The sequence below is a fragment of the Sphaeramia orbicularis genome, chromosome 15 (assembly GCF_902148855.1).
Source record: "Sphaeramia orbicularis chromosome 15, fSphaOr1.1, whole genome shotgun sequence".
NCBI classification, from domain to species: Eukaryota; Metazoa; Chordata; class Actinopteri; order Kurtiformes; family Apogonidae; genus Sphaeramia; species Sphaeramia orbicularis.
The window spans coordinates 25,474,408-25,490,813 of record NC_043971.1 but is presented as its reverse complement, the minus strand read 5'-3'; the positions used below and the strand labels follow the sequence as shown (position 1 = coordinate 25,490,813).

At 39.7% G+C, this 16,406-nt stretch overlaps 1 protein-coding gene across 8 annotated transcripts in view; it reads right to left on the bottom strand.

The window, feature by feature from the left end:
- ehbp1 (EH domain binding protein 1) overlaps window positions 1-16,406 on the bottom strand; it is a 150,873-nt gene that overhangs the window by 85,663 nt on the left and 48,804 nt on the right. For 3 of the 8 annotated variants that reach the window (XM_030155379.1, XM_030155385.1, XM_030155381.1), the window contains exons 8-11: window positions 15,382-15,492; window positions 13,186-13,326; window positions 12,648-12,909; window positions 10,107-10,353 (exon numbers count right to left, since the gene is read on the bottom strand). In XM_030155379.1, coding sequence (XP_030011239.1) covers window positions 10,107-10,353; window positions 12,648-12,909; window positions 13,186-13,326; window positions 15,382-15,492 — 761 coding nt within the window. The remainder of the gene's footprint in view (window positions 1-10,106; window positions 10,354-12,647; window positions 12,910-13,185; window positions 13,327-15,381; window positions 15,493-16,406) is intronic. The other 5 variants (XM_030155382.1, XM_030155386.1, XM_030155384.1 and 2 more) reach the window with 3 other exon arrangements.

The following is a 16,406-nucleotide window of genomic DNA, read 5'->3' as shown; positions in this document are numbered from 1 at the left end:
CAAGACAACACCACTGTTAGTTCAAAACTGTGTCATCTCCACTCTCTGTCTTTTCACTCATATGGATTTCACCGATCTGCTCAAGGAGATTACAAACACCTTCTTTGCCAAACCCTCCTACTCATCCTCACCTCACAACATGTGGTCTCAGCCACCTTCTTCAACTCCATGTTGTCAGCAGATCAATGAGTTCTACCTCCTTTTACATCCAGATGCCTCTGCTTTAACTGTGATACACCTATCACCAACAGCTCTCCTCACAATTCTAATACCTCAATACAACAAAGACACGAAGCAATCTGATTACAGGATTGCTTTGCATGCATTAAAATCTATGTATTCAATAAGAATATGATAAGAATTTTTGGGTCGTATCACCAATCACAGCAGAGCAACACAGAGCCTATTAAGACCTCCTATTTAGTATGAAGCATTATTTATTTAACAACACTGTACTGTATATTAAGAAATAAAAGTGAGAAATGACATTGTATCATGATTTGCCAACTTAAACTACAGCTTATTCATTGGAACAGATAAAGCCAGAATAGCCCTTTCAGCTACATGTACAGAAAACTTTTACAACAAATCCAGGCTGATAATCTATTGCTGATCAACTGGAGCACCCAGTACAGGCACGTCAACATTACAGTGGTAAATACAACAGAAAAGAGTAGAAATTATAGCTCAGACTTTGAAATTACTGTCAACTTTTCCACCTGCATTGGAAACTGTTACTCCATTCACCTCTAGAGGAAGTACAACAGTACAGTAACTCTGTCAACTGACAACCATGTAAAACAATATTTATCCATTTATAAAGAATGATTGTTCATCACAGAGTCTATAGCCTTGACATATTCAGTGCTTGACTCATGGAGTACTACTCTGATGTTATATATTGCCTTCTTGGCAAAGGAGCATCTCTTGTTAATTGATGTGGATATGGATCGCCTGTTTCTTACACCTTTTAAAAAATAGCATTTCAAAGAATCAGACACTGTAGTTTTTGTTTTTCTTTTCTCTACTTCCTTGTCCAATAAATGAAAAGGTTTACAAGAAGAAAGCAAAGGAAGAGAAGAAAGAGAAGAAGAAGGGAGGGGCTTCTCATAAATCTATACTGCATTAATCTCCCTTAACTGCCATCTTCAACAAACAAATTAGTGGTGCAATGGATTCAGAGATCAGCTGAGCTGATAACACTGCCATTTATCAATTAATCTAAGCCCAGGCAGGGAAAACTCATTACGGAGGCCACTTTAGGAATTATGTTCGGCAGGTAAAGAGGCTGTCTACGTGTGTGTGTGTGTGTGTGTGTTTGAGGTGTGAGGATCTTGACACAGCAGTTGTGCTACCCCCCCACTACGGGCTGCCATTGTCCAGAGCTGTGTGGGCTCCAAGGCGATGAGGGAGGTGATAGCGCAGCCAATTAAAATGAACATAATTACAAAGTCACCCCTTTGACTCCTGATCAGAATACACATGCATCAACACATGCATACTGGAGAGGGAAGGGTGTAGTGGAGCAAAATGCTACACACAGGCAGAGAAGAAGACTGTAACAAGAAACATCCTGACTATTTGGGATGAAGAGTAAAGAACGTTAAGAGAAAGGAGAAGCACTTAAAAGGGGCAAGAATTTTAGAGCGCTAATCATACTTATTGCAAAGTCTAACATTGAGACTTACTAGTGATATGACATAAAGGCAACAAATGACACTTGGATCACAAAATTATTAAGATACATCCTCTGAAGTCTCTGAGCCATGTTACATGGAGATATCCCTTAGTAAGAAATATATGGCACAAAATCTTGTACCAGTGGAGAAATCAACAGCAGGACTGAATTCACCATCCTCAGAGACAAACCACTTGATTTAGATACAATAAAATACTTAATATGTAACCTCATAATGTAGATTAGCACAGTCACTTTCACTTTGAGCAGATATGTGTGAAAACATGCTGAGAATAAAAATATGTGCAAACATTGTTCCACACAGTGAAACCTGAAGATTACAGTGAAGGAGCATGAAAAACTTGATACTCCAACAAAAAATGTCTTCTGTCTTAGGCTAGCTATAGCTCTTGTAGTCAGGCTTACCATGTGGATAACACAGTCTGGATAAAAGTCCTACATCCTAATATTTCACTTGACAACCATTAGCTTTGATTACAGCTCACATTCACAGTGACATGGCAATGCTACAACATTATTTGAATCATTTTATGGACACGTAACATTGCTGACATAACCAAATCAACTGAAGCTACCCCAAGTCATTACGCAGCCCCCACAGGACTTATTACTGTAGGCAATAGGCATGATGGGTAATCACTTCATCTGCCTCTCCTTACCCACAGTGATGGTCCAGATTAACCTTGCTCCATTACTCTAGAACAGGGTCAGTCTGGACTCAGACATTTATCTATTGCTTCATAGTCCAATTGTGATGGCCCCTAGCAAACTGCATAAGCTAGGGTTAAATAACTTGTTGCAGCTAAACCATATTAATCACTGCAGTAATAATCTAATGGAAAGATCTTAAATATGCTTATTTGATATGGACTGTGTAGTACAGATGGGTGTTGAAGGTATTAATAGACCCCACAGTGGCTAACCACCTTTCACAAAATTCTGATGATCCTGGGATTAAATTATCTTTTATATCCAATTCCCTGGCTTTCATACCATGATCAAACTGGTTTTAATCTTATTTTATTTCCACTTCTGCAAAGCATATATGCCTTTATGCTAATATGTATAGACGGAATGTCTGTCTTTGATGCACTGTGGTCCAACACCTGTTTGTGTTTCAAAGTACTACATCATTGAAATTAACTTGAAACAGAAGTGTGCGCTGATTTATGACAATGTAATCTTCAGAACATGTTTTAATCAAATCTGATTGAGGTCAGCTGAGCTTCTCTCTTCTTTCGAGAGTGCTTGAGTAAATAGGTATAGGAACGATCCCACTCAGTTAAGCACTAGAAATGCCACTTAGTATTTCTTATACCACATAAGAGCACACACCTGCATACCATAACAGCCCTAAAAGAGAAGGTGCCGGAGGGCTTTACAAAAAGGCAATATAAAGCCCTTATCATTTTTACACTCGCTGACGTTTCCTCAAACACAGACACACATGTGCATATTGTGCGCACATGCACATGCATCCACACTCACAAATGAAAGACAAATCACTCAGACTACTTCATAAGGTACTTTAAGGTCCTCTTTAATCATGGTGAACGGCTGGTTTAATTCAATTAAAATGTAGCAAGGGCCACTTAAGGATGATGGGATAAAGGTACGGCATGACTAAGTGAGTGTGGTTTTCAGGAATGTGCGGGGGGTCTTAAAGCTTTTGGGGATACAAGGAGTTTTCAAGTGCACAGACTTCTATCTCCTCACCCGAAGCCCCCATAAACCTCACCCCCAAACCCTGGATGGTTCTGGTTAAAGCCCACACACCACCTGGAGGACTGGGGCAGATTAAGACCAGATTAAGATAAAGTACCCCTTCTTCGGCCGCTATGTCATTCAAACCCCTGCCCTCTATGGCCATTGGATAGAGGGACACACAAGACAAAAAGATTTGGTTCATCACATATACACACGCACTTACATACACACCACACAAAAGATTTTCTGGTCATCCTCATAAGCCCTATTAGTCTGCCATAGAGCCTCTCATAGCGAGACATCAATCATGGAGGGATTAGTCAATTCCCTCTCTAAATGAGTGGCGAGGGGAAACTTTCTCTTTAACTCCAAAGCAAGACTCTCTTTTAGAGATTACACAGGCGATTGTTTTCATTTTGGTTCCATCTTCATCGTTTTCTGTTTGACTTTGCTTTTCATTTCTCTCTCTTTCTCTGCGTCTTTCTCGTTCTCTCTTGCTTGCAGCTTGTGAGGTAATCCTTGGCAGATAAAACTAAGGAGGACTTACCAAAGGCAGATTACAAGCAGCGCTTTGCGGAAGGCCCTTTTACACCAGTCGGCACGGGTATTGAGGAGAGTGAGCTCTTCGCAGTGCTTAACTTGTGAACTCGACATGCACCCACCAGAGGAAGAGGTGGAAAAATGATAGCAGCATTACAGTAACTGGATCAAAAAATATCCCTCAATACACATAAGATTCCACGTTAGAACACAGACACACATACACATATTCCTCCTTCCACGGCAACTGTGTATAAAATGGCATTTGAAATATTCCCTGCACTCATATTAAAGTTAGGTTATTATCAAGTGAACACATGCATGTCATGTGAATATCAGTTCTAGTATGTGCAGACAATTTCCTGAAATTTCAAGGATGTTTTCAACTCGGTTCAGCTTTTTATCTGCACCTACACCCTTAGATTTTTTGTCCTCCAATAATGAGTAGAGTTGGAAATGTGGCCCTGTCAACATACCCTTCAACTCTTTCAACATTAGAATCAGGACTGACTGCTCAGAGAACCAACAGATCTATTCCTCGGAAGTTAGTACCATGTTATTCCTTCCCACTCAAACTTGGTTGACAGCGATGCCCTGCAGCCTAAAACAACAACAGGAAGCTCAGGTGACTGGATGTAGGCTGCCATGAGTGAAGAAACTGGGTCTCCTCTCTCCCACAAGATCCAATGACAGACCACTCAGAGAGTGCAAATAAGAGTTGGGGAGGGGTCCACATTTGGAAAAGGCAGACATTGAGAATACTAACTTACCCTTATTCCTCTCAGGGATTATTCTCCTAATATTACACAGCTTATGGAAGGGCCAATGCGGCTCCAGCTGCCTTAGTTTCAGAATGCACCACCACAACCACTATTCTAACTGACTTCCAAACTCTACTAACGGTATCAGAAAACACAGCCCTCTTCTGATTCATTAACCTACATAAATCAACAACAATGTTGTCATTGATGAACCAACAACAAACACTATTTACACAAATATTGAAAATGTCTATTAGGGTTGTCTGTATTTGCAGAAGCTTTCAGTGAGAATTGTAAAGCCAAATGTAAAAAATAAAATAAACTGGTAGCAGTCAGTGCTTTGAGTAGAGAGAAGTGTACAAATTACAATTCAATTGAAAGGCTCCGTGCATAACATTCAGAAAATACTTGTTTTTAATGACCTCATGGGCCATTAAGCACATGCTAGTGTGGTTATGTGGAGTTTATGTTGAGTCCCTGGTATTAGTGGACTTGTAAACTGCACCATCTTTCTAAACAGTTACTACTGTTGCACATTGTTGCTACTGTAGATTAGCAGAGGAGAGCTGAGGCACACAGAATGAACATCAAGTCACATCTGATTTAAGTCCTCTTTGTTCTCTGACCAGAAATCAGTCTACAGAACGTTAAATGCAACCAAGACAGATGACGATGGTGTTACTTTTTATGTGGTAGAGTACAGTCCAACCATACACTGAAAGGATCATGATTAAAACGTGTCAGTTTCTTCAAACTGATACACAATGCATCTTTAAGAAATCAGGTTTTAAAATGTCCACAGAATGGTACATCTAGGAATACTGAGTTTCATTTCCACCGAAGACACAGACTGGTTTCCACTTTAAACACTAAACTACGCATTAGAACGGTTACCTTTAAAATCATTTTATCAAGTATTTAAAACCATTACACTCAATGCCTTATTATCTTTAAGTCCTACATGTGGTATAGCTTTGGACTGGATATAGTGATACAAATGAGAAACCTTCACAAGGGCAAAGATCAGAAGACAGCAGATGACTGTCCTTGTCCCTTGGGCTCCCCTCTGTCCTCTAAAAGATCCCTCAGTCATCACAGCAACCTCTAGAAAACTTCACAGTGCGGATACGGGCCTCTCCTGCCACGAACCCTGGTGAAAGCTAATTAAGAAATATTGCAGCCTTGCGCGAACTCAATTAAATAATGTTAATTTATTCTAATTTCAATTTGGAGGAAGTCTGCGCTGAAGTAGGGGCTGTGAAAACAAAGTGTGGGAGAGGAAGGAGAGCTCTGGCCTCTGCCTCCCCCGGCACAGGAGCTCTCAGTACCTCCAAAACTCTACTTAATTTGAACCCTTTGATTAACATAAGTCTCACACAAGCCTTTCAACTGGAGGCAGAAAAGAAACATACCTCTGGTGTAGGTTCATCTTCTTACCGCTGTAAATGTTGGGAGCTATGTGCATGTGTGTATGTGAGAGTAATGGTTTCTATTGTCTTAGACAGAAAAACATGGAATAAGGTCATAACATTGGATACAACAGATATGATATTTTCTATTTTATATCAGAAAGAGTTTGTAGATGTAGATGTACTGTCAAAGCCAGGGGTTAAAAGTTATAAAAGCCTTACTCCAAGATACTTTTGTAAATATTAAATATATAAGTTTGCTCAAACTTTTCCCACAGACATATACCAGGCTAACTTTTTTTCATATGAAAATAAGGAAAATAATTCATGAAGCGGAAACTTGATGAAAATCCAAAGATCAGAGCATCTAAGTGTAGAGCGTTCTTACAGGGGAATAGAGATGGAGATGAAACAAAAGGAGGAGCAGGGGATCACTGAATTACTGGGAGGGGTGAAATCAGCCCCAGGGAAAAGAGATGGACTGAATCAGACCAGACAGCTCTCAACCCGCCCAACAGGAACTCCCTCTGTTCATTTAAATTAATCCCACAGACGTTCCAATCCTTGCAGCTTTTTCACAGACGCTAAACTTAAACTTGATGCCCTTAAGAATGTATATTTCAGAGAGGACAATGGAGAGATACATTGGCAAGGGAGATGTTTTATGAGCAACCACAGCACCACCTATAAGGCATATTCATTGAGGACCAACAATCCTGCCCCAAAACAGCAGCATTTGAACCCTTCATATAGTATCTGCCATAGGTTGGACAACTGTGTAAAAGAAAATTTGAATGACTTCACACAAGTGTAAGACTGGGCACACAGGTTATTTGGGAGGCTCTAGAAACAAAAAACACAAACAGCTAGAAACCCATATTTTCATAAGCGCATTCGAGTTGTTCAGTATTGTCGTCTTATTCTGTTCATATTCTGGCATCAGTGAATGTGCACTGGCAGATATCCAAAGCTTTGAGCTCTTGTTAGAGCTTAATGTAAATCCAATCCATATGTGTAATACCTGTGCAAAGAGTAAGTGGGCGCACGCCATATGTCCCAGAGATGTTTTGATTTTCCACAGGCTGGCATTGAAGTATGTGATGTTAATGCTATGACAAGGAGGATATAGCTTTTACTAAGCTGAAGTTCAATGCTTTATCTCTACAAGTGATTCACACACGAAAAGAAACTTCAATCAGAAACTGTGGTGCATGTGGGCTGACTGAGCTTTTCTTTAGAAGTTTCTGAAAACGATTGAGGATGTGAACAAGGAAAACTTTGAACATGAAGAGGGAACAGTCAAAAAAGTCATACTCCTTTTTATTAAACAATCACAATGCCCATCTTTGTTTAACAGAAATCAACCTCTCTATGAATAAAGGAACATAAAGCAAATGCACAGGGATCTTAAATTCTTTAAATGGTGAAATAATGGCTTAAGTTTGTATTCAATCCAGGTTACTATGTAACCCCATGACCAACTGAACTTAAAACACTGCAACTACACAGTAGTTAATACCGAACGATACTGATTAAACTTTAAGTTACCAGATGTGACCCCAGCTCTGCGAGTATGTGTAAACTTCCTCATCAACCTGCATCCTATGTGTACAAAGAGTTGCTATTTCAAATAAAGCACAACATTGATGGATCAAGCACTATACAGTCTTTTTGATATTGTGGGACTGATATCTAATGAAATCAAAAATATAAAAACATACACCCCACAGATCTATAGAGGACATCCCATTAACCTCTCATAACGTATTAACCAAGATTTAGGCTCACTTCCTTATACTCTTAACATTTGTTATCTAGCAATTGAAGCAGCTATCTTGGTGCATTTTCATAACGTTGCAGAGAAGAATTGTATAAAATGTAATAAAATGTAAATGTGATACAACACATGCTAATCTCTTTTTCTTGGCAAAGACATGATTTAATTAAAAAACATGTGAGAGATCCCATAGCCTTCAGGGAAGGTTGTAAATGTAAAAGAGTATGGCAGCTTTCAGTATATCCATTTCTATTCACATTCAGAGATTAGACCTAGATGTGTATTTATCTTGGTCCAATTGCCCACATGAATACTTGGTAGACATACATATGAATGAAGAATACACATTTACACAGATGCGCACACCTTTAAATCTCTTCTATGGAAGAGATAGAGGTTAGCTGTGTTTTAGGGGAAGGTTAAAATGACTGAACTGAGCCTTGGGCATAATACAAGACTATAAAAACAGATACATACATGTATGCAAGCACAAGTGTACATCTAAACTCTGCACACGTTCACAGTGTGATGATGTGCTGGTTTCGTCTTGGCCTCTCATAGTGGGAATGTCTCCTCTTAATCCTCTCTGACTTCATACATTCAAAGGTCATCTCACAGCCTACACATAGCTGAGATGTGTGTGCGTGAATGTGCCATGCTGCTTGGTGAGAATAAGAAAGAGAAACCTATTCACACTAGCTGTATATGTCAACAAACCCTGTAGGCCTATCCTTGTTTACTGTGAACATCCTATCTCTCTTTCTGTTATTCCCTGGCCATCTTCCCTCTCTTTCCCCTCTCTTTACAGCTCTCCATCTTCCACCTTCACTGCCCCCCTTCTAAACCTCCCCCACAATTCATTCTCTACGTCCCTCCATCTCTCCATCCACCCCAAGCTCCAGAGGCAGGGGCATCTCTTGGCGAAGTGTGGCCCACCACAGGCCACTGGCTTTGGGTAATTAAAGTGGTTTAGGCCCCCCTCACCCACGGTCACAGGCAACTGCAGCTGGGTGATAAAGGCACTGTGCCATAATTACATGGACGGCCAGCATCACCGCCCAGCTACACTAAAACAGTCAGCTCGCCAGCTGCATGGGGAGGAGGGCCCTATGTGTGTATAAGTAACTGTACTGAGTGTTTGCATGTGTGGTTGTGTGTGCACAGTGGGTCAACACCCCCTTGTGATCGCTCTGCTGTAGTTAAGCCCCCTGTGTTTAAGCCCCACATAGGCTCATTGAGCCCTCTACACACACACACTTTAACCCCCACACAACCCCACACCCCCAGCCAATCATTCCTCACCAGTGGTCTGACTCCTGCCGTGAGTGTGTGTGACCATCAGCCATTTAATTAGAACCCACCATGATTTACCTAATTTAAATAAATAAATAAACATACGAAAACACCCCAATAAACAAATACCTATATTCAAATGAGGAGCTGGGGAGTTTGATGAGCATAAAGAATAGGACAGAAGATGGGATTGTGCAGGCGGAAAAAAGCTAATGTAAGGACCACTGGATGTGGACACACAAACACACACAAAATGCTTCGAGTCCTTCACTTATAATAACACGTGCTGATGAAAAAACCAAAATGAAGAATAGTAAAAATGTTACAGGTGTGGTATTCTGAGATATAATCAAATAGTTTGTTATGTACAGTCTTAACATTTTACTGTTACAACATCTTTTTATTGGATAGCCATGTATTAATCTCAAGATGTTCATTAATCAAAAGACCACCTGATGCGACTTAATTTGAAGAAAAGTGTTTGGGTAACACTGGTTGAACTTTAGCCTCCCATTTTTAAAGCATTACTGCATTAGAAAGGATGTGCTGTCAAGTACACAAATGATCAATGATTAAGAACACGAATAGGACTTAAATACATAAATGTCTCATAGAAAACATAATATATTAACAGTGTTGCAATCCTGTTTATTTTATAAGATATAAGATAAGATGAAATAAGGAATTGTACTTTCTAACAGTTAAAGTTATTTGACCGTGAGGAAAACATTAGGTTAGTGCCATGTGTAAAGTAGTGGTCGTTCAAGAGGGCAATGAGGTTTGTTTTTTTATCTGGGTTATGACAACAATTATACTTGTGTGATAACTTTTTCTTGAGTAAGATGCACTGAAGCACCTGCCAGAGGTGTTGCTGAAGTTAAATTTCTTAATAAAAAAAAAATCAAGTGAAGCTGGTTTACCTTAGGGGAAGAGGACGCCAGCTCTCTCCCCATTACTGCTGCGACAGAGCTGGGCCCTGCTGGTTGGGCTCTCTCTCTGTCTGGGCCAGAGCTTGGTTTGGGAGCTGGTGCACTGGGACAGAGACCAGCGCTGAAACTGGGGGGTGGGGGAGCCCTCCTCTTCTGGCTGCTGCCCACATCTTGGGAAGGGCCGCTAGCGGGTGGCCGTGTAGGGCTCGATGTCCTTGGCTCATAGAATGGGTTGGATCTGAGAATGGAAGGAGGTAAAGAAAAGGAACGTAGAAGCAAAGAAAAAAACTGTTAAAAAGTGCACAAATGTTTCATAAAGTTGAGTTTTTTAGTCTGTAACTGAATGTGAAACAACATAAAAAAAAACCTCAGGACCTGTAAAAGTAACTTACATAGAAGGGACAACCCAACATTTGGCTTGAGCCACTGACAGCTGATAGACTAAGTTGTTTATAGGTGTAGCCTCATAGTGAATGAGAGTTTGGTCCAATACAATGAACAACGCTCACAAGTGGTAAGGTAACAGAAGATGCAGGTGCACAGAGGTCAGGCCTGCATGACCTCATATACTTGCTGGCCAAGGCAGACTACTGACAGATAGACAGGAACACAAATACACACACATGTACACACATAATGTTATCAATATGCAGCCATACTTGTGGCACTAAGCGTAAGGGCACAGCCTTGAGACATTCACTCAACATGCAACAAGGAGCCCTAAACAAACACAATAATTGAATGAGGGAGGGAGGGCTGAGAGTGAGAGTGAAAAAGAGAACTGATTGACTAGGTAACTGTCTAAAAGAGAAGGTTAGAGCAGCCCGTTGTCCACCTAACGACAAACCCAAAGAGAGGGCAAAAAAGAAGGGAAGCAAAGCAAAGCAAAGATATGCAGGCAGACCTATAGAGCAGCTCTAACAGACCATCGCAAGCTAAAAGACACGTGAAAAGGCTGCAGTCAAAACACTGAGCTGCCCTCTTGAACTCTCCATTCTGTAGAGATCTGCTCTTGTATCAGGGACAGAGCAAAAAAATGTGCCAGTCAATAACCTGTCTGTCTTTAGTTGAGAGGACAAAAACATATGGATATCTGTCTGACAGTTTCACTCAGCAGCCAAGACCTGGAGGTTTACATTTACAATTTAGCCATGGCCAGTCTTTCACAGAGGTCACACACAATCAGTGAAACATCCATTTGTGCAGAGTACTATAGAGGAAGATTCCCACAGTGGAAATGTTGTTGAGTCTTTAACTCTATGGTGCTAAGGATTAGTCAGTAAATCAAGTAATTCTTCAATTAAAATAAAATAAAATAAATATTTCTAGACTGCGCTTTACAATAAATAATAATAAATATATATAATTGTTTGAAATAGAATCACTATTCAAATATTGCTTTAATGATAAAAATACAGCTTGCACACCAGGAAGAAAATAATACAGGAACAAAAGGAGAGGAAAGGGTAGGATGAAAGCTGGGAGGTTTAAGGAAGATCAGGAAAAATGGCAAGGAGGAAAAGTAAGGGGCAACAAGGTGAAATGAGGGAAAATGTGAAGGAGGGAGGGAAGGAATGAACAAAAAGGGAGGAGGGAAAGGAGGTAGACAAGGTGAAAGAATGCAGTGAAACAACAGAGCCCTTGTTCATGTTGAAAGAGATGCCTCGTCACTCTGCCCGGGTAGGGGGTGGGGGGTACTACAGGACTTTCCTGCCAGCAGGAACTAAGTTAGGCACCCTGCATCGTCTCTGTGATTTTAAAACTAGGAACTCAGACATACAGTGGAAATGCTGTCAGAACTATTCTGACACTCTTCTATACTTCTTGACAAGCGTTACAGAAAGTCATCTGGAAAAAGCATGCCAGATGTAAAACCTTCCATTTACTACGATATAATGATTTTAACAAAGATTACCATGTAATCCTAGAGGTTGAGTAGCTATATTGGGTTAAAATAAATAGAAGGTTAATAGTTATGTCTATGTCCTTTGGTTGTGACAATTTTAAGGATTGATCTGAGATACATACTATACATACTAATTAGTTTGATGCCACAAAACACCAGAAATAAAGTTATTCAATAATGTAATCTTAACACTTTTTAAACCATTTTCCCACTTAACAAGTCACTTACCTACACTTAAGTTCAAATTACAACTCTTATGTTGACAATTAATTACTCTACATTGCGATAACCACTTGTGATTGGTTCTCACATCACTGCTCTAAATTCAAACACAAACATCTGTTCCCCTTCTTAGTTTGTTCAAAGTTAAAAGAAGAAAGCATCCAAATTGATTACATAATTTCTGTAGTATGCCCTTGGCAAACCAACCCTTTTTCCCCACACAAAAAAGAAAAATTGTTTGATTTCATCAGCTGGTTCTAGCTGAGGAACAGGTGTCAGCCATCGGGTGATGGATTTCCAGTTCTCTAAAAATGGTAAAGGTGCATCGAGACAGGAGACACCAAACAGGAAGTGTTTGAGGACGTCACAATAATTAAATACTCTTAAAATTTAAAAAGTCTTACTCATCTAGCTCGTCTTCCTCGTTGTGGGAAGTGTCGGCATACAAGTACTTGCTCATATCAACAGGCCGTACACCTTTCCTTTGCCTTGGTTTGGGAGGCTCTGGGTCTGGCTGTGGGTCCATTTCCTGGTCTGGGTCGTCAAAGGGGTTCCCTGGTGCCATGTCAGCCTCCGCTTCATCGGGATCATTAAATGGATTTGATGAGTCATAGAAGGAATCATCATCAACCCGCTCTCTCAGAACCGGCTGGGCAGGGGGCTCTATTTAATAAAGAGCACCAAGGCAGAACCAGAGATTTCAGAACTTCTGATAAGCATTTTAAAAACCTACACAAGGCAACTCTATAATATCATACATATGTGTATTTTTGTCCTAAATAAATGTTGGAATTTTCATACATTCACATTGTTGATAAAATAAATGCATCAAAACAGAGTAACCAAAGCCATAAAGCATCTACTGTGTTTGAAAAAATATTTCACTTAATGGAATAAAAACTTTTTTTAACAAGTGTGTTTTGCTAATAATATTGTCCATACCTTCCTCATCAGGATCACCAAATGGGTTCAAGTCGTTGGGATCATGAAGGTCGTTTTCAGGCTCATCAAACGGATTGACACCCATGGCAGGAGGTGTGTCCTGATCCTCGTCTTCAAGGAAGTTCAGCTTGCTGATCAGCTCTATTACCACAGATTTGAAGATAAAGTTATGCTCACAGAAATTAATAAAAAGGAGACAAAATGTATTTTTAAACAAAATGCTAGAAAACAAGATTTCCAAAAGAAGAGGCTGAAATGAATACAACATTCACACATATACCAAAATCTGCACTTTGGAGTGAACCATAAGCACAAGATTAGACAGCCTTGTGTACTATTCCCTCTTCTGGGAATGTCTGTGTCCCACTGACACTTCATTCACTTTAATGCCTGTACAACAGTGGTATTCTGGGAAATGTGTGTGATTTGGAGTGTTACTGTGGGAAACAGCGAAACAGTATAGTTACTATAGTGATCTTAGCTGGAGAACTTGAAACTTGTCCACTTTATCTTCATCATCCTCACTGCTGCTCAGTTGCCTGCTGCCTGGGTGTGAGTCAGTTTGAAAAGAGGGTAAATGTACATCAGGTTGAATGCCAGGAGGGGTGCTGTGCGAGAGTCTGAGGAGGGGGAGACGTGCTGCGTGAATGTTGCATTGTCCATGTGTAGTCCGGCTCTGAAGTACATGATAAAAGCTGCAACCCTTTTCCTTTCCTTGTGCTGAAACCATTAATGTCCCACATTTGGTCTAGTAAGTGTATATCTGTGTCTTGTTTGTGTTTGTCCACGACTGAAATAGATGAACCTGGGTGTGTCTCTGGAGAAACTTCAAGATCCAAGACAAAACTCTTGTCAAGGTCATGAGTGTACAGGATTTTAGTAACACTAATTTAGGTACACATGCACCATTGACTGCTCATTCTACAACTCGCACATTACTGGCATCTTGACTCCTCAATTCTCAAAGTACTTATTAATAACTTATTCTGCATGACAGTATTTTACTATTACTAGGGATTTAATTGATAGTTTTCTTTCAATAAATTCATTATTACCAGTTACTGATGTTAAGAAAAGAAGAAGCATGTGGTTACACAGAATAAGGCATTAATGATGACTAATTATGTCAAGGTAAGAGTCCATACACTAGTCGTAATCATTGTAGCTAATGGTGGATATATTTACCTTAATATACAGGGTGGGGAAGCAAAATTTACAATATTTTGAGGCAGGGATTGAAAGACAGTGTATGACCAATTAGTTTATTGAAAGTCATGAGAATTTATTTGCCACAAGAAAATTTACATAATAGAAAATGTTTTTATTCTATGTGTCCTCCTTCTTTCTCAATAACTGCCTTCACATGCTTCCTGAAACTTGCGCAAGTGTTCCTCAAATATTTGGGTGACAACTTCTTCCATTCTTCTTTAATAGTATCTTCCAGACTTTCTCGCAATAGTTTTGCTCATAGTCATTCTCTTCTTTACATTATAAATAGTCTTTATGGACACTCCAACTATTTTTGAAATCTCCTTTGGTGTGACGAGTGCATTCAGCAAATCACACACTCTTTGACGTTTGTTTTCCTGATTACTCATATGGGCAAAAGTTTCTGAAAAGGTATGGATAATAGTGTTAGGTATGATTATGTCATCAATATATGTTTGGTTTCAAAACAATTGACGTAGTGTCTGCTGAGAAAAAACAACTAAATGTTCCTTTTCAAATTTTGCTTCCCCACCCTGTAATGTTTTAAGACTTCAATTATAAGTTAGATTACATTCAATTTGAAGAGTTAAAACTCACTGAATTTGTAAATAAAACTAAGAAGATGCTTTCTCATTGGAATACCATTTACTTGGTTTGGTTCACTACCAACTGCAGGAAAATAACAGAGTGCACAATGTCGCAGTTCAAAAAAAGAACCAAAGGAATGAACACCAATCTGCGTGTTCACAACACATCACCACAATGACCACGATAAACTGCAACACCACATGACTACAACACGATCACAATGTCAAGTATAAACTGGGGAACTCAAAAGAAAAAGAGGCTGAGAAACATAGAGAGGGAAAATAGAAAGCTACAGTATGACAAATGATTAAGGGGGAAAAATGGAAAGTAAAAAAATGAAAAACGGTAATGGATGGTAGGGTGGAGGTGACAAAGTTGAAAGAAAGGTGAAAAAAAGACCTTGGGAGGAAGCGGCAGGCTTAGCGGTTGCTTTGCGTGCTCGCTTAAGGACACCATCATCATCATCATCCCCATGTAAGCAGCTGAGGGCATTCAACTGGTTTACTATCTCTGCAAACGAGAGGGCCATACAGGAAAGGAGGAAGGAAGAAGAGCAGTGAACAAGGCAAAAATGACACACCCCATCCACAGTAACCACACGCACACCTTCAGTTTTTTATTTGCACATTGACAGTATACAGGATTGAAAGAGTGCATATATTCAGGAGTGTAGCCCTGCATTTCCATTTGCAGTATAATAACTACTGCTAAACTTGGAAGAGATTATTTGTCAAGGAAACAATACTTATAATACCCACACACATGTATATGTAAGAGAGAGTGTGTGTGTGTGTATATAGCTCTTCAGAAGCAGTAGCTAAGTATGGTATGTAAAACTAATAAAAAGTACACACAAAGAAAACCTGACCTTTACTTTTATAGTAGCTTTCAGAAATGCTTCCTTTTATAACTGGACTTGGAAGTTGGTTACTACTAACTTTAAAAACAGAACAACATACACATTCACTACATATAGCTGAGGTTGGAGTTTACATACACCTTGTTTAAGTGCAAATCATAGTCAGTTTTTCACATTTTTGAGTGTTATATTTCAATCTATGTATATTCCTTCTGGTCAGTAACCCAACTACTGTTACTGCTTTACCTCTGAGTTGTGTTTTCACCACTGCTTGTTTGCTTTGTCAGTGTTTTCTCAGGAGGATTATGCAAAAACTACTACAAGGATTTTCATGAAACTTTGTGGAGAATAAAATATATAAACGTCCAACCTGAACTGTGCATACTCATGGAGGAGTACAATATACCCTTTTCAGGTGTGTGGTAATCTTTTCAAGCAATTAAATCTGTGTAAAAAGTAAGAGGATATTGTTTAGCAGGAGAATCTTTGGTTAGCCTAGTGTCAGTACTGCTGGGGTAGCTGGCTGGCTTGTTTGGTAGGTAGCATCCAGCTTGGCCAGGCCTTT